The sequence below is a fragment of the Oncorhynchus nerka genome, linkage group LG16 (genome assembly GCF_034236695.1).
Source record: "Oncorhynchus nerka isolate Pitt River linkage group LG16, Oner_Uvic_2.0, whole genome shotgun sequence".
In the NCBI taxonomy this organism is placed as follows: Eukaryota; Metazoa; Chordata; class Actinopteri; order Salmoniformes; family Salmonidae; genus Oncorhynchus; species Oncorhynchus nerka.
The window spans coordinates 21,145,610-21,171,473 of NC_088411.1; the positions used below are offsets into that span (position 1 = coordinate 21,145,610).

General features: G+C 42.7%; 1 protein-coding gene across 1 annotated transcript in view; it reads right to left on the reverse strand.

Moving 5' to 3' along the window:
• Positions 1-25,864, reverse strand: part of fam20cb (FAM20C golgi associated secretory pathway kinase b) — a 76,290-nt gene that overhangs the window by 7,054 nt on the left and 43,372 nt on the right. The window contains exon 4 of the mRNA XM_029685080.2: positions 4,322-4,414. Coding sequence (XP_029540940.1) covers positions 4,322-4,414 — 93 coding nt within the window. The remainder of the gene's footprint in view (positions 1-4,321; positions 4,415-25,864) is intronic.

A 25,864-nucleotide genomic window follows, 5' to 3' on the forward strand; every position in this document is an offset into this window, starting at 1 on the left:
AGAGAGAGAGAGAAAGAGAGAGAAAGAGAAAGAGAGAGAGAGAAAGAGAGAGAAAGAGAGGAAAAGAGAGAAAGAGAGACAAAGAGAAAGAGAGAGGAAAAGAGAGAAAGAAAGAGAGAAAGAGAGACAAAGAGAGAAATAAAGAAAAAGGGAGAGAAAGAAAAAGAGAGCGATGGAGAGAGATAGAGAGGGAGAGAGAGAGAGAGGGAGAGAGAGAGAGAGGGAGGTGAAAGAAAGTGGGGGAAGAGAAAGAGCAAAAGCACTCCAACGAACAAATTGCCCCGTCATGTTGCAGAGCGTGACAGAGAGCATGTGTAAGAAGAGAGACTGTGTGTGGTTTGTATGTGCATGCAAGTGTGTGTGTGTGTGAGAGACATGTTTCCTTCCCTCTGGCTGTCAGATGTTACTGTGCCGTACCACACCGCACAGCCCTATGGGGGATCTGCCATGCAAACAAGGAAGAAGTGCTGGATTCAATTTCCCCCCTCGTCACTCACTGCTCTTATCCCTCCTTCCTCCCCCTTCTTCCTCCTCCTCCTCTTCCCTCCATCCCACATAATTTCAAAGGGAGCCGAGACCAAATTTAAGACAGCATTTCCCCCTTTTAATCCAATCAGATAATTAATGGAGCGTAGAGCCCAGCTTAAAAGCCCAAATGGAAAGTGTGTGCATGTGTGTGTGTGCGTTACTGTATGTGTGTGTGTGTGTGAGTGTAGCTGCGGCCTCCTGGGACAGCAGACAAAACAGCCTCAGCATCGGTAGCCAGCCTGTACCCAACGACAATGCTGAAGCTTTCATTTAGACCAGAAACCAAATGTGAAAAACTAAACGGCTGCTTTTGGCTAACCCTAGTCCCTGCCTGCCTTATATTTAGAAAGGAAGCAGGGCTTTTCATGCCTTTGGTTTCCTCTCCCCCTTACCCACAATGCATGCCTGAGTGTGTGTGTGTATGTGTGTGCCAACTGGGTCTAGTGCCGTACCAGATGTGTGGCAGACTGTCTGCTATTGCTGCTGCTGAATGGTGATATTGTGCCTCCAGGCAGACACAGCTTTATCCAGCTTTATACTCTATGTACTCTGTGTGTGTGCATCCGTCCGTGCGTGCCTGCATGCGTGCGTGCGTGCCTGCATGCGTGCGTGCGTGCCTGCATGCGTGCGTGCATTTCTAGTGCCACTTGAATGGACCTGGTTGTGTCAGGGACAACATTTAATTCCACAGATGTGAAAGCCTAAGAGATAACAAGTACATTATCATCACCATCTTCACACCACAGCTGTGTAGACTACATCTGTTGTGTCTGAACATACAAGAGCCAGACAAAGCAAAGGCTTGCTGTGGGAAAAGACCTGCGGCAGGTGACTACAAAGGATATAGCATGAATGAACTGAAAGGAAACCGCCATGTGGTTATGGACACCAGAGCTTAACCATCATGGCAGCATTATTATAATACAGAGATTAACCATCTTGGCAGCATTATTATAATACAGAGATTAACCATCTTGGCAGTATTATTATAATATGGAGTGTAACCATCATGGCAGTATTATTATAATATGGAGTGTAACCATCATGGCAGTATTATTATAATACGGAGTGTAACCATCATGGCAGTATTATTATAATACGGAGTACAACCATCATGGCAGTATTATTATAACCATCATGGCAGTATTACAACCATCATGGCATATGGCAGTATTATTATAATACAGAGTGTAACCATCATGGCCGTATTATTATAATACGGAGTACAACCATCATGGCCGTATTATTATAATACAGAGTGTAACCATCATGGCCGTATTATTATAATACGGAGTACAACCATCATGGCAGTATTATTATAATACGGAGTACAACCATCATGGCAGTATTATTATAATACGGAGTACAACCATCATGGCAGTATTATTATAATACGGAGTACAACCATCATGGCAGTATTATTATAATACGGAGTGTAACCATCATGGCAGTATTATTATAATACGGAGTACAACCATCATGGCAGTATTATTATAATACGGAGTGTAACCATCATGGCAGTATTATTATAATACAGAGTGTAACCATCATGGCAGTATTATTATAATACGGAGTACAACAATCATGGCAGTATTATTATAATACGGAGTGTAACCATCATGGCAGTATTATTATAATACGGAGTACAACAATCATGGCAGTATTATTATAATACGGAGTACAACAATCATGGCCGTATTATTATAATACGGAGTACAACCATCATGGCAGTATTATTATAATACGGAGTACAACCATCATGGCAGTATTATTATAATACGGAGTACAACCATCATGGCAGTATTATTATAATACGGAGTGTAACCATCATGGCAGTATTATTATAATACGGAGTACAACCATCATGGCAGTATTATTATAATACGGAGTACAACCATCATGGCAGTATTATTATAATACGGAGTACAACCATCATGGCAGTATTATTATAATACGGAGTACAACCATCATGGCAGTATTATTATAATACGGAGTACAACCATCATGGCAGTATTATTATAATACAGAGTGTAACCATCATGGCAGTATTATTATAATATGAAGCTAAACTATCATGGCAGTATTATTATAATACGGCGTGTAACCATGGCAATATTATTAGAATACTGATCGTAACCATGGCAGCATTATTATAATACAGAGTGTAACCATGGCAGTATTAAATACGGATCGTAACTATGGCAGTATTATTATACAGTAATACCCATTTGTTTACCTCTCTTACAACCAGGAGATTTTCCTATGATCATTAATGCATTGTCAACAGGCAGGTCATAAAGCCTTAACCTTGTAAAGCCAGTGGAGTTCCAAAGCAGACAGACAGGCAGACAGAGCTGGGTGGTTGGGTTTGCTAGGCTGGCAGCAGTCATTGTTAAATCAAATGTGTGCTTTTATTTTGATTTGTTTAATTTAACCCTTATTTTACCAGGTCAGTTGACTGAGAACACATTCTCATTTACAGTAACGACCTGGGGAATAGTTACAGGGGAGAGGAGTGGGGATGAATGAGACAATTGGAAGCTGGGAATGATTAGGTGACTGATGGTATAAGGGCCAGTTTGTGAATTCAGCCAGGACACCGGGGTTAACACCCCCACAATAAGTTCCATGGGATCTTTAGTGACCACAGAGTCAGGACACTTGTTTAACATCCCATCCGAAAGACAGCACCCTACACAGGGCAATGTCCCCAATCACTGCCCTGGGGCATTGGGATAATATTTTTTTAGACCAGAGGAAAGAGTGCCTCCTACTGGCACTCCAACACCACTTCCAGCAGCATCTGGTCTACCATTCAGAGACCGACCAGGACCAACCCTGCTTAGCTTCAGAGGCTGCAAGGTGGGATGCAGGGTAGTATGCTGCCTGAGTCCCAAAAAGCATCCCATTCTCTAAATAGTGCACTACTTTTGACCGGAGCCCTATGGCCTTCCTGCTGTTATAGGCCACATCCCAAATGGCACCCTATTTTCTACATAGTTCGCCATAGGGTTCTGGTCAGAAGTAGTGCACTATGTATGAAATAGGGTGTCAGGGATGCAGCCTATAACAACAGGAAGGCAGTGCTCAGCAACTCAGTGAGTATGACTCATGGGCCTCCTGATGTTCCGAGCTTAATAGAGGAACACACAGAAGTCTGCCTGCTAACAAACTGTTCCTCAGATATACAGACATGATGCATGTTTATACCTGCTGCTAACATGCATCCTTTTTCCTGATCTTGTCCACATACTGACTGCGCCCACATTTTCAGACGTGCATTTTACACATGGTATTAAAATGTGTTTCTTATCCGTCCACTGGGTCCACATTGTGACCAGATTTAATGGTCCTACCCTGTGTGCACATCTTTTGACAGATATTCTTTATGTATTTTAAGACACATATTGATGTCATAAGTCAATGATTTTAGACGGTGGGATAATGATGATTTCACTGTCCAGATCTGTCGAAACATGTAAGATATCCAGACACAATGCGTGCCTTACTACATCCGGAGGTGGTCAGGAAGATCTGATCACAATCAGATCACAATGCATATTTGAATCATCTACACCTGTCCAAAAATGTGGGCACATTCAGAATGTGGACAAGACATGGACACGGGTGCATGTTAGTACCAGGTATAAACGGGGCCAGACAGACACCTACACAAACACAGAGATAGAAACAGGCACTTGATAAAAACAGTACACGCACGCACTGACACACACACACGCGCACACCCTGTGGATTCTTCGGTGTCAGGTACAGGTGTGTGTGTGTGATTTACCTGTCTAGATGAAAGGCAGCGATTTCAGCATTGTGTCTCTCAAAGTCCGAGAAGTAGAAGAAGTCAGGGGGCGTCTCCTGCTCCCGGGTCTGCCTGCAGGGGAAAGGGCAGAGGTCAGGGGTTATAACATCATTCTCTTAGCCCCTTACAAGAAAACAAGCTCTGGGTAGACGTTGTCCTTCGGCACAGATCTAGGATCAGCTTCTCCTCCCAAAAAAGCCAAGTCTTAAGGCTTAGGAGGAAGATGACAACAACTGTTCTTACAGAAAAAACACTTGATTTCAAATGTGAAAAATCACATGATTTCAAATGTGAAAAATCATGATTTCAAATGTGAAAAATCACATGATTTCAAATGTGAAAAATCACATGATTTCACATGTGAAGTGTTCCAAAAATATTTTTTTCTGAAAGGGCAATGATGTTCTTGGGATGTTTTATTTCTAGCTCACATGTTGTCTTGTGTAGTTTCATGTAGTTTTAGTTGACATTTTGCATCCCTGTTGTAAAGAAAAATTCAGATGAGATCATGTTTTCACATTTGTAGTTTCATGTTATCTATCACAAGTTGCTTTTACATGTTGTCACATGTCATCATATTAACGTCACATGAGATCACGTGTGAAATTCATGTGTTTTTTCTGTAAGGGTGACCTCGGATCAGTGTCAAGAGGCCAACTTCAGCCAACTCCTATACTGAAACAAAGACACACTGCCTGCCACAATACCAAGGCCCCTCTCTGGAGCTCTAAAGCCACAATTGAAGCTGTGTGGATCGTATTGTGGCTTCCTGATGGTGACTGGAGAGACTCCAGGTTAGAGAATCCACTACTGTACTTGAACTATTTCTGGAGTCCCATGATCCTCCCTGGATTCCACACACATTCTGACTGCTTAACCCTCTCACAGGGCCCAACAGACCGGACCGACCGAGGTGCAAGGGAGTCAAAGGCATTGAAGGTGACAAAATACAAACAGACACTTTGTTACCTGTCGATTGTCAACGAGCTGACTCAGAAGTGATGTTTTTCAGAACTGCAGTCCATGAACTCAGGCACTCATGGAGAAAACATACCACAAGACATACAACATCTAAGTGTAATCAGGGTATTTTGCTGACTAATAGAAGGAATGTAGCTGAGCTGGGACTTTTCTATCACTGTAAAATGACGTGCCTCACACATGCCTCTGTTGTTTTACATAAGCTTCAGAAGAACAAAACAAAACACAGAGAAAGTCATTTCAGGAGAAATGGGTCTGCAGCCCCCTCCACATCCATACCTACTCTGCAGGCCGTATCTCATCAGCTGAGGAGAGGTAGTGAGCAGAGGAGAGGAGGATTGGAAACAGATTCTTATCTTGGCAAGGCAAGGCAATGCGCTCTGCTCTCTCTCTTCCTCGTCACTCTCTCACCCTCCCTCTCTCTTTCTTCCTCCCTCAAGCACTTCTCTTTGTCTCTCTATTCTCCCTTTCTTCCTCACACACACTCCCCCCTCATACCTCATCCTCTCTCTCTCTCTATTTCTCTCTCTCTGTAGCCCTCAGCTGTGTGTGATTGTTTCTCCCCAGCTGTGAGGCTAACATATGCACCGACCATTAAATAACTCACCAGGAACCCTGGAACACTCCACAACGCATTCCTAACTCTCTACTAACGCTTTCTTTTCCCTCCTTCCTCCCTTCTTTACTCAGTTCTCTCTCTTTCTCTCCCCCTCGATCTCTCTCCCTCAATCTCTCTCCCTCGATCTCTCTCCCTCGATCTCTCTCCCTCGATCCTCAAAGGCCAGTCAGCCTGCAGATGATATCTTCTCCTTCCAAGAAGACTCTACAGGGACTGTTAAATTGAAAACAGACTGTTTTTGCCTGATGAGAATAGCAACAGTGAAAAAGCTACTGTGTTTAGGTCTACGTAGGGTGTTTGGTTATGATCCTAACTGATAGATTTACTACATTACAGAATATCTATGGCTATGGACACCGGAGCTTAACCATCTCAGGAAATAGTAGTTTACTGCCTACTGTTACTGTACCAGCACAGTAGGCCTACTGGCCTTCAACTCCTTTTCTTTAGGCAAACATTCAGTCCTGTGATTCAAGGTCATTCAGGCTCCTGGAAATCCACAATCATACCTCACACATTCCTAGTACATTATTTTCCGTGTGAGACAGAACAAAAGCTTAGATTCCTTTTCTGTACAACAGAATACACAGCATGTTTTCACTGTGTGAACTTATGGTCCAGTGGCTGTGTAAGACCCTGTCTTGCTGTGTCCCCCCTGACACTTTGTGTGTGTGTGTGTTCCTCCCCTCTTATTGTCTACTCCGGGGCCAGAGATGATCTGGTGTTGACACGGTTTTGTCAATGAGTGGCTCGCCCAGAGGCAGGAAGGCTGGGTAATTACTATGATACACATCTAATTCAAATGCCAATAAAGCTATCCATCTGGAGCATGGTATTACACCTCGGCCTGAAGAGAAAGATAGAGAGAGAGGGAGAACGAGAGAGGGAGGAGGGGATTGTCAAATCAAATCAAAGTTTATTGGTCACTCTGCTGCTGAGTTTTCTGTCTTTACATACAGTACACACACACACACACACACACACACACACACACACAGTTGTGTATGACCCTGAAGGAGGGGGTAAACAGATAGTTTACACTCCAGGGTTAGACAGCTTCTTGGCAGCATGGCGGCTTGGAGGGACAAAGCAGCCAATAGGTCTGCAGCTTGTCTGCAAACACTGGAGAGAATAGTAGCAGTACGCAACAGGAAAACCATAGGCATTACTGTACACTACATCTCATACCTGATCTCTCTCACTGACAGAACAACAAAGAACAGACAAGTGGCAGAGAAGTCACATTGTCCCAAAGTCATTTTGGCAACCATAAGTGTATACTTACTGTGGGCTCCAGTAAAAACCGTAGATGAGATGTGGCAGAACAACTGTGTAAAGGACTTAAAGAGTAAAAGGACATCACTTCTCCCTAGAGGAGCATGTAAAGGCTGAGTCCACTATGTGTCATCTATCATCTGTCAAACAGACACACAAGATGAGGAGCTGACTGCAGGACACATGGTGTCCTTCTGGGGCCTGTTTAGTAAGGCTACATGTTCACAATGCTGCAGATAGAACATGGTGTCCTTCTGGGGCCTGTTTAGTAAGGCTACATGTTCACAATGCTGCAGATAGAACATGGTGTCTTTCTGGGGCCTGTTTAGTAAGGCTACATGTTCACAATGCTGCAGATAGAACATGGTGTCCTTCTGGGGCCTGTTTAGTAAGGCTACATGTTCACAATGCTGCAGATAGAACATGGTGTCTTTCTGGGGCCTGTTTAGTAAGGCTACATGTTCACAATGCTGCAGATAGAACATGGTGTCCTTCTGGGGCCTGTTTAGTAAGGCTACATGTTCACAATGCTGCAGATAGAACATGGTGTCCTTCTGGGGCCTGTTTAGTAAGGCTACATGTTCACAATGCTGCAGATAGAACATGGTGTCCTTCTGGGGCCTGTTTAGTAAGGCTACATGTTCACAATGCTGCAGATAGAACATGGTGTCCTTCTGGGGCCTGTTTAGTAAGGCTACATGTTCACAATGCTGCAGATAGAACATGGTGTCCTTCTGGGGCCTGTTTAGTAAGGCTACATGTTCACAATGCTGCAGATAGAACATGGTGTCCTTCTGGGGCCTGTTTAGTAAGGCTACATGTTCACAATGCTGCAGATAGAACATGGCATGCGTAGAGTAAGTCCCTATTGTATATGTCAGAGAATCACATCTCTTCTACACAATACATTTCTATAACCTCTCTAGCTCTTGGGGGAGGTGTTGAGCTGTATGCCCAGACATACATTGAGCCCCCTGTGGACAGACACACAGCACTACAGTAGAGAGACCACAGGGACTTTGAGCCTACAGGTGAGGAGGTGGCCACTGGAGCGCCAGGCCTAACCTCAGAGCTGATCACAGGAGAAAGGCAACACACATCTGAGGGAGGGTCATTGGAAAGGTCCTCCCTAATGGCTGATGGTGACTTATCTGTCTACAAAAGCAGCGTATAGTTTTTATGAGAGCAATGTGACTAAAAATATAATGCAAACATAATCATGCTGCTGCGTTGGAAACGAGGCGCCTCATTTCTAAGTGTATCTTTCCCCAAAACCACATTTGAAAACAGAGTTGAAATGGGAGAGTTTATCTAGTGTACATGACCACTGTATGGTGTCCTGCTCCGCGGGCTGGTGTGTCTCATACTGATTTAATGCTCAGACAGACAATGGTGGCGTAGCGAGCAGTGTGTGTATGTACTGACTGGGTCAGAATGAGAGGAGTAGAATAGTGAAGAGAAGAAGAAGAGGAGGAGGAGGCTGTGGCCTTGAGTGCGCTCCAGTCTGCCTGTCTTGTTTATGTGAGGGAGAAGCAGTGTGTGGACAGGTACTCAGCTAGGCAGTAAAAATTCCACTGAGGGACTGTTAGCCAGAGCACACACCCGTGGCCTTTTTTAACAACTCCTACACAGTGGTCCAGATGTGTGTGTGTGTGTGTGTGTGTGTGTGTGTCTCTAAGAGCAGTAAAGACCCTCCAGCGCTCCTCAGACTGGCTGTGGAGAGAAGAAGAGGCTGAAAGGAAGACTGGCTGTAGAGAGAGGAAGAGGCTGAAAGGAAGACTGGCTGTGGAGAGAAGAAGATGCTGATTGGAAGAGGCTGGTTGAAGAGAGAGGAAGAGGCTGAAAGGAAGACTGGCTGTGGAGAGAGGAAGAGGCTGAAAGGAAGACTGGCTGTAGAGAGAGGAAGAGGCTGAAATGAAGACTGGCTGTGGAGAGAGGAAGAGGCTGAAAGGAAGACTGGCTGTGGAGAGAGGAAGAGGCTGAAAGGAAGACTGGCTGTGGAGAGAGGAAGAGGCTGAAAGGAAGACTGGCTGTAGAGAGAGGAAGAGGCTGAAAGGAAGACTGGCTGTAGAGAGAGGAAGAGGCTGAAAGGAAGATTGGCTGTGGAGAGAGGAAGAGGCTGAAAGGAAGACTGGCTGTGGAGAGAAGAAGATGCTGAAAGGAAGAGGCTGGTTGAAGAGAGAGGAAGAGGCTGAAAGGAAGCGGCTGGCTGAGGAGAGGCTATGTGTGGCTGTGGAGGGTACTGTATGGAGAGGGAGAGAGGCTGAAAGGAAGAGCGTGGCTTGTGGCTTTGGAGACAGCTGTTTTCTCAAGGCCCAGCGGGGGTATGTTTGTTTCACTCTCACACAGTACAGAGACTGGAGATGACAGGAGAGTCAACACGAGAAGACTGACAGGGCAGCTCTCTGCATTACCTTTTGACCCAGCTCCCTTCTAAAACACCAGGCAGTGCTTTTGTGTGTCTACTTCCTAAGCTATTTAAACAACGGGTTAAACACTAATAACTACTAGTCTGGGGGCTATTGGAGATTCTTAGACCTTGCTTGGGGGGTAATAGATGGAAATATCCCTCCCTTTGAATTAAACCACCAAACTCCTTAGAATAAACATTCAGTCAGTTACATTGCAGCCATTTCAAAAGGCCTGCGTTTATATAAAAGACATACATGGAAATCCCTGTTTGAAACAGTTATTAGAGGGTAAATGTGTGTGGCAAGACACCATGAAATGTGTTTCCTCTGCAAGGCGAACATAGGAGAACTCAGAACTGCATGTCAGTGTTATTGTGTTATTGAGAGGCTTTCAAGATGACAGCAAGAGACAGCTAAGGGACTGACATATCCTGCACCTGCAAAGCAATACAGGATGAGATCTGTAATCCCACACACACACACACACACACACACACACACACACACACACACACACACACACACACACACACACACACACACACACACACACACACACACACAGACAGAGAGTAGATAAACTGACAGGCATATCCTAATATCCTTCACTACAATCCTCCTCTACCTCCCCTACCAGGCCCTGTTGTAATGACATCCTGTAAATACCAAGGCAGGCAGCTACATCAACAGGCCATAAAGAGGGATCAATCATCGATACATAATCTGGGACAGATTTACCGCTCACTAGAGCTGCCGCTGACAGCCTTCCTCAATCTCCATCTCCATCCTCAACCTTTCAGATCCCCAAATCACAGCCAGGGACAACAGTGAACTGGCATAGCAGCTCATCATGCCACCCACCTCCCATCTCCCTAAAGAGGCAACAGTATCTACAGATGTAGGGTCTTCATTTGATCACTATTTTATTGCTGAGAATTTTCCTGAAAAGCAGAAAATTCAAACTTGTTGTGTATTTTAGTTTTAAAAAGACTTCTCAAGTTTGTAATTTCCACTTTGAAATCTGAGACCTGATTTGTCCTAACGAAAAGTGTATCAACTCCTACAAAAATGGCCATTCATTATAATCCACATTAAAAAATAAATCACATTTCCTGGTGCTGCAGGATTAATTGGCTCAAATTGAGAGATGCACTATAAGCAGCAACAGCACTAGAATACATGACATCTCTTCTCTCTCTCAATATGCAGACATAGCTCCGGTCTATGCTGTCCTGTTCAGTGATGGCATCTATAACTGCATATTATTTATAGCTTTCAGTCCTGTGTATTTCAAACCTCAACATCAGCAAACCGTCCAACATAAAACCGCACACTTCAGTGTCTTACTGAAGCCTGCAATATTTCCCCCGAAATTCATAACTCCTCTCACTCCATTTCCAGTGCATCATCATCAAAGCCGCCAGGAAATTATAAAGGGCTTCCATTTAATTCAAATGTATTTGATTAATAAAATACAAAACTGGGCTTGAGAACGCAACTAAGCATTTAAAAAAAGGCTAATAACATCCAACCCTGTGACGTAAAGAGGCAGTGTGGAGTGTCTCTCAGCCCAGAGATGAGGCTCCTCTGTGGGGCTGGTAAAGAGAGATGGAGGGCTCGATGGTGCTAGTTCTAACACCTAAAGGATATTATATAACTAACCCCACAGGGGATGCAGAATGAAGTGCTCATAAAAAACCTCATTCATTATAAAAGGCGTGAAACATGAAGGTGTAGGTATTCCTGTCATTTGAAGGAATAACGCGCGTGAATAAATGATGTCGCAGAGTGAAGTGTGGAATCCACACATTGTTGTACCACTGCCTTCAAATAAAAAGGAGTGTTGTATTAAATTGTAGGTTTCTATTTCATTTCATCATCACCGCCATATGGAATAATACACTCAAAGTACTGATTTCATCTGTACACAGAGTATACTAAACATTAGGAACACCTTCCTAATATTGAGTTGCACCCCCCCCTCAATTTGTCAGGGCATGGACTCTACAAGGTGTCAAAAGCATTCCACGGGGATGCTGGCTAAGGTTGAATATTTTCCAGGTATTTTACAAAGGTTACATCCCGAGAATAAATCACTTTTCCTATGGTAACCCGGTATTGCCTGCCAAAACTGGAAGTGTCATTCAAAAGCATTGTAAAGCATATAAATATCTGGATTTGATTAAAGCTTTGATCGGCATGAACATTCAAACCAGATGCTATCTGAGCCTGATGAGCCATACATTAAATACATTAATGACCCAAAGCCTAAAAAAGGCCAAATTATTTTGCTGTTATTCAATACATAGCCTATATGATTATCTACTGCACATTACGCATGGCAGAAAAACATGAAAGCCCATAGATGTTGCTAGCTATATGCTCTCTTGGGTAAATAAATGAATCTAGCTCCAGTAGGCTAATCTTTGTGTGAACTATATGACTGTACTGTGGCGCAGTGGTCTAAGGCACTGCATCTCAGTGCTAGAGGCATCACTACAGACCCTGGTTTGATTCCAGGCTGTATCACAACCGGCCGTGATTGGGAGTCCCATAGGGCGGCGCACAATTGGCCCAGCATCGTCCGGGTTAGGGTTTGGCCGGGGTAGGCCGTCACTGTAAATAAGAATGTGTCTTAACTGACTTGCCTCGTTAAATAAAGGTTCAATTAAATAAAAATATACTGTATTATATGGACTGGAATTATGCACATCGTTCAAACCATGTTAAAGCAGAAGAGAACATGTGATTCTGGTGCAGCACGTGACCTACAAAGTTACAAGTATAGGCGAGCAAATTTAATTTTGAAATATAATAGAGCCTATTTGTATAAATCGGTAGGCTGACTCATATACCTTTCATAATTTGTAAGTCGCTCTGGATAAGAGCGTCTGCTAAATGACTTAAATGTAAATGTAAATAATATCTCCCCTGATGTTATTAGCCTACCGCTTCTTTCTCTGGCTGTTGTATTTAACATTCAGCAAAAAGGAGCATGCATCCCTCTTCGAATAGTCTATCGATAAAAGAAATGCTCAAAATAGCACAGGTAGAATCCAAGAGCTAAAGAGGGTTTTTTAAGGAGAGCCCAGCGGAGCAAATATGACTGAGTCTCCATTGACAGAGCTTACAAATTGCGAGAAAGGTAGAATAGCAAATGAAGCAAAGGTAGATTTGAATACCAAAGGTAGAATAGCAAAGGTAGAATAGCAAGGTAGAATAGCGAAAGGTAGAATAGCGAAGGTAGTTAAGGTAGAATAGCACAGGTAGAATAGCACAGGTAGAATAGCACAGGTAAAATAGCGAAAGGTAGAATAGCGAAGGTAGATTTGTGAAGGTAGTTAAGGTAGAATAGCAAAGGTAGAATAGCAAAGGTAGAATAGCACAGGTAGATAGAATAGCACAGGTAAAATAGCGAAAGGTAGAATAAGGTAGATTTGTAGCAAATTTGTGATGCACAGGTAAAATAGCGAAAGGTAGATTTGTGATGGTAGAATTGCGAAGGTAGTTAAGGTAGAATAGCAAAGGTAGAATAGCACAGGTAGATTAGCACAGGTAAAATAACGAAAGGTAGATTTGTGATGGTAGAATTGCGAAGGTAGTTAAGGTAGAATAGCAAAGGTAGAATAGCACAGGTAGAATAGCACAGGTAGAATAGCACAGGTAAAATAGCGAAAGGTAGAATAGCGAAGGTAGATTTGTGAAGGTAGTTAAGGTAGAATAGCAAAGGTAGAATAGCACAGGTAGATTAGCACAGGTAAAATAGCGAAAGGTAGATTTGTGATGGTAGAATTGCGAAGGTAGTTAAGGTAGAATAGCGAAGGTAGATTTGTGAAGGTAGTTAAGGTAGAATAGCAAAGGTAGAATAGCAAAGGTAGAATAGCACAGGTAGAATAGCAAAGGTAGAATAGCAAAGGTAGAATAGCAAAGGTAGAATAGCACAGGTAAAATAGCGAAAGGTAGAATAGTGAAGGTAGAATAGCTACTGGTGCTGTTCTAGTTAGACCTTCTATACTGTATTGATTAATTGATCCACACTTCCATAACACCTGTTTCAACCTATCACAATGCCAAAGGTACATTTTTTCTTGCTGAAGATCAGGTTGATTTTCGAATCAAATCAAATTGTATTAGTCATTCACATATTTAGCAGATGTTATAGCGGGCGCAGTGAAATGCTTGTGTTCATAGCTCCAAGATTGATGTCAACAATCACCAAGCATCCATGCATCTACTTAAATGTTCAGTTTGCTTCTGTGACAATAACATAATCACCCTTTTCACATAATTGGAATTGACTATTGTTATCCCAGTTACTGCAATGCAGGAGAAGGAAAACCCCCACTGCTATTGTTGTTTAGAATTAGAATTGCCCTCTGAGGTTTGGGTTTGTTGTAATTCTCTGGGGGGGTCCGACCATGCCTCTGAAGGTGGTGTTGTTTATAATTAGAATTGCCCTCTGAGGTTTGGGTTGTAGTAATTCTCTGGGGGGGTCCGACCATGCCTCTGAAGGTGGTGTTGTTTATAATTAGAATTGCCCTCTGAGGTTTGGGTTGTAGTAATTCTCTGGGGGGGTCCGACCATGCCTCTGAAGGTGGTGTTGTTTATAATTAGAATTGCCCTCTGAGGTTTGGGTTGTAGTAATTCTCTGGGGGGGTCCGACCATGCCTCTGAAGGTAGTGTTGTTTATAATTAGAATTGCCCTCTGAGGTTTGGGTTGTAGTAATTCTCTGGGGGGGTCCGACCATGCCTCTGAAGGTGGTGTTGTTTATAATTAGAATTGCCCTCCTCTGAGGTTTGGGTTGTAGTAATTCTCTGGGGGGGTCCGACCATGCCTCTGAAGGTAGTGTTGTTTATAATTAGAATTGCCCTCTGAGGTTTGGGTTGTAGTAATTCTCTGGGGGGGTCCGACCATGCCTCTGAAGGTGGTGTTGTTTATAATTAGAATTGCCCTCTGAGGTTTGGGTTTGTTGTAATTCTCTGGGGGGGTCCGACCATGCCTCTGAAGGTGGTGTTGTTTATAATTAGAATTGCCCTCTGAGGTTTGGGTTGTAGTAATTCTCTGGGGGGGTCCGACCATGCCTCTGAAGGTGGTGTTGTTTAGAATTAGAATTGCCCTCTGAGGTTTGGGTTGTGGTAATTCTCTGGGGGGGGTCCGACCATGCCTCTGAAGGTGGTGTTGTTTATCTTGACTGTATTAGCTACAGTATGTACCCAAACCACATTTGGAAGTTAAGTTGAATGGAATGGTCTCTGGTCTTTGTCCCATGAGCTCATTCAGAAGGTGATTCATTTTGAAGAGCATTGCTGCCAAAACAAGCACTTGATGATCAGAATCCATCTTATTATCTTGAATGGTCCTTTTTCGAAATTCAATAGCAAATCTAAAACATAGTTGTAGGCTATTCACTCTCAAATTACTTGGTGCTCTTTTTTGCATAGACTGGCTAAATCCCTCTTTTTGAAACTCTAGCATTCAGAAAGTGGTTCTACACTGACAAAAGGTTGTTAGAGTGATCTCTGTGAAACTATAAGCTATTATCTGTTCTTAATGGACACCCTCCAAGTGACCAGGCCTTCACTTTCCTCACTACCTCTCCCTCTGTCTCCCTCCCTCCCTCCCGCCTGCCCGCCCTCCTCCCTCCCTCCCTCCTCAGTAGACGAGCCCTCTGTCTGATTGAGAGCTTTGAAGAGTGCTAGTTCTACTGTCAACCCTACAGTACAATAGCACAGGGCCCATGGCTCTACGCTGGTTTAGACGTAAATCTACCTACTAAATCTATTTTCTCTACTCCGACGAGTCTACTTTTGACATAGTGAACTAAACTCCACTCCGTGATGAAGGAAGTTCCTGATGAACTCAACCAACGGAGTGGAGCAGAGACCAGGCTTTGTGGAATTTAGCTTCGACTACACTGATTAGCCCAAATGATCATTCTGAAATGCCAACCTTGTACCTCGGTTTGTCCTCTGTAGTTGTGTGCCTTTTTTGTTGTTGTTGCTGAAATCAATACCTTTTCAATAAAATGTTAATCAAATACTGTACAACCACCGACTATTTCCTTGTTGAGATCCAATTAGCACATGCGCATTTGCGCCGTTGCCATCTTAGAGCAACAGCATTTACTGAAATGTATGGATTCAAACAAACAAACAAAGGCACAGAACTAAGAGGCCAAACATAGGTACAAGGTAGGCATTTCAGAATTGAAATGGTTTGGAATTGTATTGATCTTGGGTGAATCGATGTAGTCGGGGCTATAGTCCACAAAGCCTGGTCTCTGCTCCACTCCGTTGGTGGAGTTCATCAGAAACCACGGAGTGGAGTTTAGTCTGCTACTTTTGGCATAATAAAATATAAGTTATAATTTTATGTACTTACTTGTTGATGCATGAACAATAAATAAGTATAGGGGAAGAATCAGCTACTTATGCATACTTATTGCATCAAACTATAAACAGCAAAGACTACTTTGTAGTAGCATGTTCTTCTGGCGTAGCTAAGATAATAATCATAATTTAACCACATAAACCCATCGCCTACACAATCCAGAAGTTAAACAAATGTTTCCCTTTACAGCAATTACTGCTAATTATCAGGTCTGGTATTCTCTATCATCACTCTGAGCACGTAGCACATCTCTCTCTCTCTCACTCTCACTCACTCACTCTCACCTCTCCCCCCTTGTGAGCCCACAGCATGCTTCATCTGCCCCAAAACCTTAACAGCACAGGACAATTCTGGGTACTATACATGTCCAGGGTGGGCAGGATTGAGTGTTGTATGCATTCATTATTCACGTCCCCCCCCTGCCTCGGCATCGCTGGGCGGAAATCATTTCTAGGAAGGAAGCACTACCTTCTAGACGAAGCTACCGGGAAGGAAGTGTTCAGAGTGTTCTGGAGATCCCAGGCTGATGGTCGTTGTGATGAGTGGGATTTGCAATGACTGGCATCCTTGATAAAGATGAGCAAAACAGACTGAGCTATATTGTATGCTCCAAAGTTTGTTTTATTATATTGTTTTATACTAATACAATTGCTCAGAAAAAGATATGGGTGAAAATGATTGGCACCCCTGTTTTCAATACGCCTTGCGAGGATACATTTTTTTTAAATGAAATTGGAGAACACATTGGGAGGAATCTTAGATCGTTCCTCCATACAGAATCTTTCCAGATCCTTGACATCAAATCAAATCCAATGTTATTTGTCACATGTGCCAAATAGTGAAATGCTAACTTACAAGCCCTTAACCAACAATCCTTTGTCTGCGCCTATGGACTGCCCTCTTCAATTCAAAACCAATGCAAAATGTTGATTTTGTGGTCATTGAAACATTTCTTTGTGGATTTTGTTGTGTGCTCGGGGTTATTGTCTTGCTGGAAGATCCACTTGCGGCCAAGTTTCAGCCTCCTGGCGGCAAACAGGTTTTTAACCTAAAATATCCTGGTACTGGGCCTCCCGGGTGGCGCAGTGGTTAAGGGCGCTGTACTGCAGCGCCAGCTGTGCCTTCAGAGTCCCTGGGTTCGCGCCCAGGCTCTGTCGTAACCGGCCGCGACCGGGAGGTCCGTGGGGCGACGCACAATTGGCCTAGCGTCGCCCGGGTTAGGGAGGGCTTGGTCGGTAGGGGTGTCCTTGTCTCATCGCGCACCAGCGACTCCTGTGGCGGGCTGGGCGCAGTGTGCGCTAGCCAAGGTGGCCAGGTGCACGGTGTTTCCTCCGGCGCATTGGTGTGGCTGGCTTCCGGGTTGGATGTGCACTGTGTTAAGAAGCAGTGCGGCTTGGTTGGGTTGTGTATCGGAGGACGCATGACTTTCAACCTTCGTCTCTCCCGAGCCCGTACGGGAGTTGTAGCGATGAGACAAGATAGTAGCTACTACAACAATTGGATACCAAGAAAAAGGGGTCAAATTTAAAAAAAAAAAAATATATATATATATATATATATATCCTGGTACTGTAAAGTTCATGATGCCTTAACAAGGGCCGAAGAACCAGTGGGAGCAGAATAGCCCCATAACATCAAAGATCCACCCCCATATTTACCGGTAGGTATGGGGTTATTTTCTGGTCATACTTTCTCATTTTGACGCCCAAACTCACTACTGGTGTGTGTGGCCAAAGAGATCTATTTTTGCTAATCTTTATCAACGGTGCCCCAATATTTTAGGACCTGACTGTAGGTTTGGAGGAGGGAGGGGAGAGGGAGACGAAGTGAGAGGAATGTTTGTGAAAAAGCGAGAAGGATTAAGAGTGAGAGAGAGAAAGAGAGTGAGAGAGAGAAAGAGAGTGAGAGAGAGAGAGAGTGAGAGAGAGGGGTGAGCGGGGAGAAAAATCTACAGGGATTTTTCAGCTTCCTCCCTCTCAACGTGCCGCCCAGCCAATTATGTTTTAATTGTGTTGGGTAATGGATGGTTTTCCTGCACCAGGCTAATATGTGAAAATCACTACTGACCTCACTCTCTTCTCACACTACAGAGAAGCGAACAAGGCTGTCTAACACTCAGTGATAAGGTGTCCAATCAAAAATGCATATTTCCTGATGGTTAAAATAATATGTTAATTGTGCAGATACTCTAAGAAAACGAATGGTCGAAACCTCATGTCTCTTTCATAAACCGTTTGTAGGATGGCCAATATTAGAGTGACTAAATCAATGGAGGCCAGAGAGATAAGTGCTAGAAAAGTGGTCACAAACAGGAAAATAGCATTGCGTCAGCTAGGCTGGATACTATGTAAGAATTAGGCTCACCGTTGAACTCGTCATCTTTGTTCTCGAATCTGGAGGACATAAAACAATATAGAGGTAAGATATATATCGATTTTGAGACATGACATGTAGTATTTTTATATTTTAGTATACGAGTTTCATATTAATGCGAAATTCCTGTTATTTTTTAGAAGATTTCTCTGAAAACCAAGCGGATCTCTGAAATGTCAACGGAGCACAAAGCTTACTGCAAGCTTTCATTTTCAAGCCTTTTACATTTGATTCAGCTCATGGCGTGTTAATTGAGCTTTTTGCGACCCGCGGAAACAACGTTGCTGATAACCACAACATGTAAAATCCTGAAAAGTCACTGCCAGAAGTGGCACCACTCTGTCTACAGAGCACGGTGCTTATTGTCAGATCTATTAGGTTACGAAATCACACCTTTTGGTTATACTTTGAATGATATGTTAGAGAAAGACCCAACTAAACAATTTAGAACATTCAGAATCATATTTGTCTTCGTAAAATGTATTTTATAGCATAAGGAAGTGAAATTACATCACCAAAGCGTGTTTGGGCAGAGTAGGGGGACACCCTACATTGATGCTCCACATCACATGTCAAACTCATTTCACATTGGGCGAGTGTCTGTGAGTTTTCACTCCACCCTTGCACTTCATTGATGAATTAAGGTCACTTATTATGTTCTACCTGATAATGAAATACACCCACCTGGTGTCCCAGGTCCAAATCAATCTCCGATTAGAGGAGAATAATTTAAAAAAGCAGTGGAACTGGCTTCGAGATCCAGAATTTAATTTGAAGGCTTTACAGTGATGATATGACATAAACAACAGGTGCTTCTTCCTGTAAGAGGCTGGATCCTATTGTTTCAAGGGGGAATGGAAGAGAAAACAATTAGAACGATGCAGCCTTGTACTTCCTGTAGTTGAAGTGGTAGAAAGGAGATACATCTAAGGGGATGGAAAGTGTATGAACAGCGACTCTCTGCTAGGCCAGCTAGACTACACATACTATATACAGGGGCTTTTTAACACAAGCTTAGGATGAGTAACTGTCTGGAACCGATCTGTTCCATTCCTCTCAGCTGGGGTCTGATGGGTTTAGCTATGTCTGGAGAGCAGAGGGAGAATCTCCTGAGAGAGAAGAGGAGCGGCAGAGGATGAGAGGAGAGGAGAAGAAAGGAAAATGTAGGCATGCGAGCTAAGCTGCAGAGAGGAGCACAACTCTACTGAGTGGTGGGATGATTCTCTAACGGCATTCTGAGGGCCAGGGAGGGGGTTGGTTAATGGGATAACTTGGGAGCTGCCAATAGAAGGACCATCATTTGTGCCATTTGAGTGGAGCCCTCAGTCATACAGCCATCCAGGCCTCCTTTGTGAATACACACGCACACACTTCAACTGGCTATTCCGGGCAGGCGGTTAATGATGACACAGTCATAATGTCAGAGTGCCAGGGGCAGTCCATTCCTTCAGATTACACAGCTCTGCTTGGCCTGGCTTAATGGACGGAGCCAGAGACAGACAGACACACTGTCTGTGTCGAGGGACAGAGGCAAAATGTATCTTCGTAGCAGCTGCGTGGGCCAGTCACACACACGCCAAGGCTGAGGTCAATTCATACTGTGACAAAATGGCATTTCTTTTCTATGACTTCTCAGTAAACTGATGAGTAGAAGCTATTTTTAATTTGACATTTTCTAAAAACCACTTCCTGAATTGACTGCCTTCAATTAAAATTGATCCCAGCCCCGATGCACACACACACAAGCGCACGGTCATGTAGTGCATTGACACATAGTGCAAAATGTTGTTGGACAATACTAGCTCACACATGCTGCCCTTGTCCTCCAGTCCATAAACCAGCTCAGTCAGAGAGTAAATTAACTTCCAGACAGACTCAGTGAGCTCAGGAGAATCATATTGCATCTGTGAACATGTGAAAGTAATTCAGCAGAGGTGGAAGAGGGAGAAAAGAACGAGGAATTGTGAACTCGTGGCACTATTCTTCCCTTGTCATTTGGGATGATGAGAACTGTTACACACACACACTAACACACACACTAACACACACACACACACACAGACACGGACAGAGACAAAGCTAAACTTCCGCTTCCAGTGAGCTTCCGTTGTAAATTGCAGTTTGATGAGTGTCTCCAGTGCTAGGCTACCCCTGGGGATCCTGCCTGGCCAAGCTGGAGGAAGTACTGACCATCATCCTCTGGCACAGTTGACACAGTTCAGATGCTGCTTTACACTACTGCACTAAGACCCATAGTTCCACCAGGGTTCACACAGTTCAGAAGAACCTAGTAACCTACAGTGGTAGCATTGTATCAACAATGGTGCTATTTATTAATATCTTCCTTAAGACCCTTGTGGATTTATAATATTGTGCTGTTATTATTTCTATTAATATGATCTATTATTGTCATTATTTTTTTTTTCTGACTGTTTTCCATGTTATTTGGTAAGTTCTCTGAAAAAGCACCCTCATTGATATGCAATAAACATTCACTTAAAATTAACCCTTGTCACGCCCTGATCTTAGAGATCCTTTTTATGTCTCTATTTGGTTTGGTCAGGGTGTGATTTGGGGTGGGTATTCTATGTTCTATTATTTGTATTTCTATGTTTTGGCCCGGTTAGGGTTCTCAATCAGGGACAGCTGTCTATCGTTGTCTCTGATTGAGAACCATACTTAGGTAGCCCTTTTTCCACCTGTCTTTGTGGAAAGTTGATTTTTGTTTATGGTACAGAGCCTGTAGCGTCACGGTTTGTTTTGTAGTGTTTATTGTCTTGTTCGGCATCTTTTCTAAATAAAAGAATATGTACGCTTACCACACTGCATCTTGGTCCAGTTCCTTCAACAGCCATGACAACCCTACAAATAGCAGTGTTGGGTGATTTGGAAAGCCATAGTCAGTCAATAAATAATATAATAATACTCAAAGTAGCACTTTAAATGTGTTAGTGAAGGGTGGCAGTACTGAATTATGTTATCATTGGACTGCCCATATTTGCCTCCGGCCTATGCCAATTGGCGGTCAATGGTTTGCCTTAGGAAGCAAAGGTGCGTCATGAGTCAGGGAGATGGTCTGACGGGGGAGGTTTTAGTGGTGGAATATTAGGACAATTGGAGGTTTACAAAGTTGCAGCTACAGTATGTTTAACAGTGAATATTATGGTACAGCTATATGGACACAATCATCATGGTGCTTTTTAATGGTAACAGTGGGGATGTGGTAAGTATAATTGAAACTTGGGTATCATTATGGTGATAGTGGGGAAATGAGTATAGCAAGATAAAATTGTAATGGCTAAAAGAGAGAATATGTATATTGTTTACAGGAAAATCATTCTACAAATATAGATGAGGTTGGGTGGGAAAAGGACTGGGAGGGAGAAATATATTTTTGTCATGGGCAAAGAAACTCAAAAAGGGTGATTATACTAATTAATAACTTTGATCTGATTGTGCAAACTGTGCAAACAGATCCTCAAGGAAGATGGATTATTTTAAATATGCTACTGCACCAAAAACAGATTTGGCTAATTAATCTTCAGCATATGGGTCAAATAATGACGATCCACACTCCTTTGAAAATATCTATAATAATCTATTGAGCTCACAAGCAACACATTAATCTATTATTATGGTGGGAATAAGTGTTTAAGTACCTCAATGGATCGTAAAGGAAATCACACTACAAACTATCCCCTGCAAGCACTTAAGGAGATCACGAATATCATGGATACATTAAAACTAGTGGATATATGGAGGCTGAAAAACCCTGACGTAGTGAGATCTACATGGAGGAGGCTTCATCAAGCCAGCCGTCTTGATTACTTCCTAGTCTCATTCTTGCTGGTATCAAAAGTTTAAAAAAATAATTAATAGGAGACTGAATGCGATCGGACCCCCATTGTCACGCCCTGACCTTAGAGAGCCTTTTTTATGTCTCTTTTTGGTTTGGTCAGGGTGTGCATTCTATGTCCTTTATTTCTATAATTTGTGTTTCTATGTGTAGGCCTGGTATGGTTCTCAATCAGGGACAGCTGTCTATAGTTGTCTCTGATTGGGAATCATACTTTTAGGTAGCCCTTTTTCCCTCCTTTCAGTGTGGGTAGTTATCTTTGTTAGTGGCACTGTAGCCCTAGTAAGCTTCACGGTTGTTGTTATTTCTTGTTTTGTTGGCGACATTTACCAAATAAAAGAAAATGTACGCTCACAACGCTGCACCTTGGTCTACTTCCAACGACACCCGTGACAACCATCTAATTGGCCTTCATATAACTCTTACAGAATTTCCACGTGGATGGGGATATTGGAAATTTAATCAAAGCCTTTTGGATGACAATTTGTTCTTAACTAAGACAAAATAATGAATGACTTACTTCTTTCTGCATAACATAGGTACAGCAGATCCCCTTATATGGGACACTTTTAAATGTACTTTTAGATGCCATTCAATACAATACTCATTAAAACAAAATCAGTTTAGGTCAAAAGAGATGAGACTAATAAAGGAAATGGAGGAAGTAACAGAGCAGGTAGATGGTAATGGAAACTGTACTGTAGAGGCACAAAATCGGTTAGAGGAAAAACAAAAAGAATTGGAGGTACTTATTCAAGAATTATCAAGTGTAATGTATTACAAAAATAAAACTAATTGGATTGAAAATGGTTAAAAACGCAAATTTTTCTCGAATCTTCAACATAAAAATGCTACCAAAACTAATTTACAGATATTCGTGAAGGAGTCAGCCATGATTCACCAAATTATATTTTATTTTCAGTCTCCTCCATTTCCACTAAATGGTGTTAACTGTAAGGATTTCTTTCCCAATAATAATAATAATAATAATAATAATGTAAAATTAACACATTTACAGAAAGACCTGTGTGAAGGCCAACTTAAAGAATATATTTTTGAGGCAATTAAATATTTTCAGTCTGGAATGGGATACCATTAGAGGTATATCAGACCTTTTTTAATGTACTCAAAGATCCATTATTAGCATGTTTTAATTACTCCTATAAAAATGGTAGACTTTCAGGTATTCAACAAGAAGGTCTGATTTCATAACTACTAAGTATAAAGATCCAGTCCATTGTGAATCCTGGCGAAATACATAGAATAAAATAGGTTTTACCAGTGTGACGACTTCCGCCGAAGTTGGTGCCTCTCCTTGTTCGGGCGGCGTTCGGCGGTCGTCGTCACCGGCTTTCTAGCTGCCACCGATCTACGTTTCTTTTTCTATTTGTTTTGTCTTGATTGTACACACCTGGTTCCCATTACATTAGAATTATTTAACCCTCTGGTTCCCATTATGTGTTGTGTGTGTTTGTTCCTTGTTTAGTGTTATTAGACTGCTGTGTTATGGTGTGTTTTCCCTGCGTGGAATGTTATGGTTGTTTCTTTTTGAGTAAAGTACATTATTTTACTCAGTTCTGTGTCCTGTGCCTGACTCCGTCCTCACCGCTGCACTCTGACACTTGACCACCAACATCCTGATCAGACAGGTTTTTTACATGGATGACATATTGGAGATAATATACGAAAATGATTTTAAACAATTTAGCATTATGAAACTTCACAACAACATGGTCACAGGTTCAGGAATGGTCAAAAAAAATCACAACATTCACTTAAAATGAACCTTACAAATGGCAGTGTTGGGTGATTTGGAAAACCATAGTCAGTCAACAAATAATATAATACTCGTAGGAAAGGTTTTCATCTTTAGCTCTTTAGAAAGGTTAAAAATGTATGTAAAACATCACAGTGCAATTGAAAAATATATGGCACATGGAAACCAAACGAGGGTGGTCTATGGTGATAGGTGGGATGGCCTGAGAGTGGCTGAGGCGTGGTCTATGGTGATAGGTGGGATGGGCTGAGAGTGGCTGAGGGGTGGTCTATGGTGATAGGTGGGATGGGCTGAGAGAGGCTGAGGGGTGGTCCTTCGAAGAGGGGGGATGGGCTAATAAAAAATAATAAAAAATATCCTTGTCGAGAGGTTTCATTTCAGAATATAGTAGGGACCTATTCTCCATTGTTTTATAAGTAAAGAAATAATGTAACTATTTGGATGGCTGAAATGTGATCATCCAGACCTTCCTGGCTATGAGAGCCTTTTAAAGCATGGCTAATGCAGGGAAATCCCAGGTGCAGACTGCAGAGAGCAGAGACTTCCCAAGTTACAAGTGTGTAGCATTGAGAAAGGCAAGACATGTTCTTGAGTTTCACATGAACTGGACCTGGCACCCTGCTAAGTGGCAGGGTGCCAAGTGCATCTCCTACAGCAGCTATACATACACACCTTAACATACACATCTCTGTACTTACAGAATGCTATCGATTGCATCCAAATCAAATCAAATGTATTTATATAGCCCTTCGTACATCAGCTGATATCTCAAAGTGATATACAGAAACCCAGCCTAAAACCCCAGACAGCAAGCAGGTGTAGAAGCACCTGCCGAATGCCCATTCTCCTTTACATGTAATCTTAGACCCTGTTTTAATGGACTGTATGGATTTCCCAGCAGAAGCCCCTATGTAACCCCTTGCCTGACATCCCACTAGTCAGTTAGCCAGTCCCAGTACAGAATAGACAATAGCCAGGAGCAGAGTGGGACTCCAACACACAGTCCTCTGTCTGTCTGATCCTATAGGAGCCCTGAGGTAAAAGAAGAGAAAAAAGGAGGGAGTTGAACAGAGAGAGAGAAAGGAGATCACAGATCCAGTTTCTGGAAGCCCCCCGAGTCAGTCCTGATAGCTGGCCTGACCCTATTCATTCATTACGGACACTCTACTCTAGCTACATATAGTGTGTGTGTGTGTGTGTGTGTGTGTGTGTGTGTGTGTGTGTGTGGTTTCTTGCAAGCGTGTATTTGTGCATGACTGTGATTGTGGAGTGAGTGGGGTATGGATTAGGACTCAGTCATTCCTCCTGTTGTCTTTCACGTTAGCTATATCTGCATTAGTGCCGTGAGAGGAATCAAAACAGATTCATTCCCACTGTATAGCCGGTGCGTTTTGGACTTCTAACCCATTTTAACCATTGTGTGTCTGAGATACAGACTTATGGGTTGCCTATTTCCTCTGCATCCGTAGATACTGACCACTAGTCTGTGTGATTAACGGAGGCTGAAGTAGAGCAGTGTTTGTGAAACAAGGGCGGATCCCGAAGGGGCCCAGGGCCTGGGTCTTTTTTACAAAAACGTCCGAATGGTTTGAGCTACTAACTATTAAATCTATCTATGACAAGATGAGACTCTCATGAACATGCACAGTTTGCTCTATGATTCTCACAAGCTGCACAAGCATTGTTAGAAGGTAAGTGGTTCATCTACTTAGAAGATCATTGGAAATCCCATGACATAGTGTCTATAATACTGTAATAAACTCATAGTTGCTGTCACAAACTTCAGTCAGTTGTCACTGACTAGTTTGATATTCATGTCCCAGTGAGCAAACAATCTAT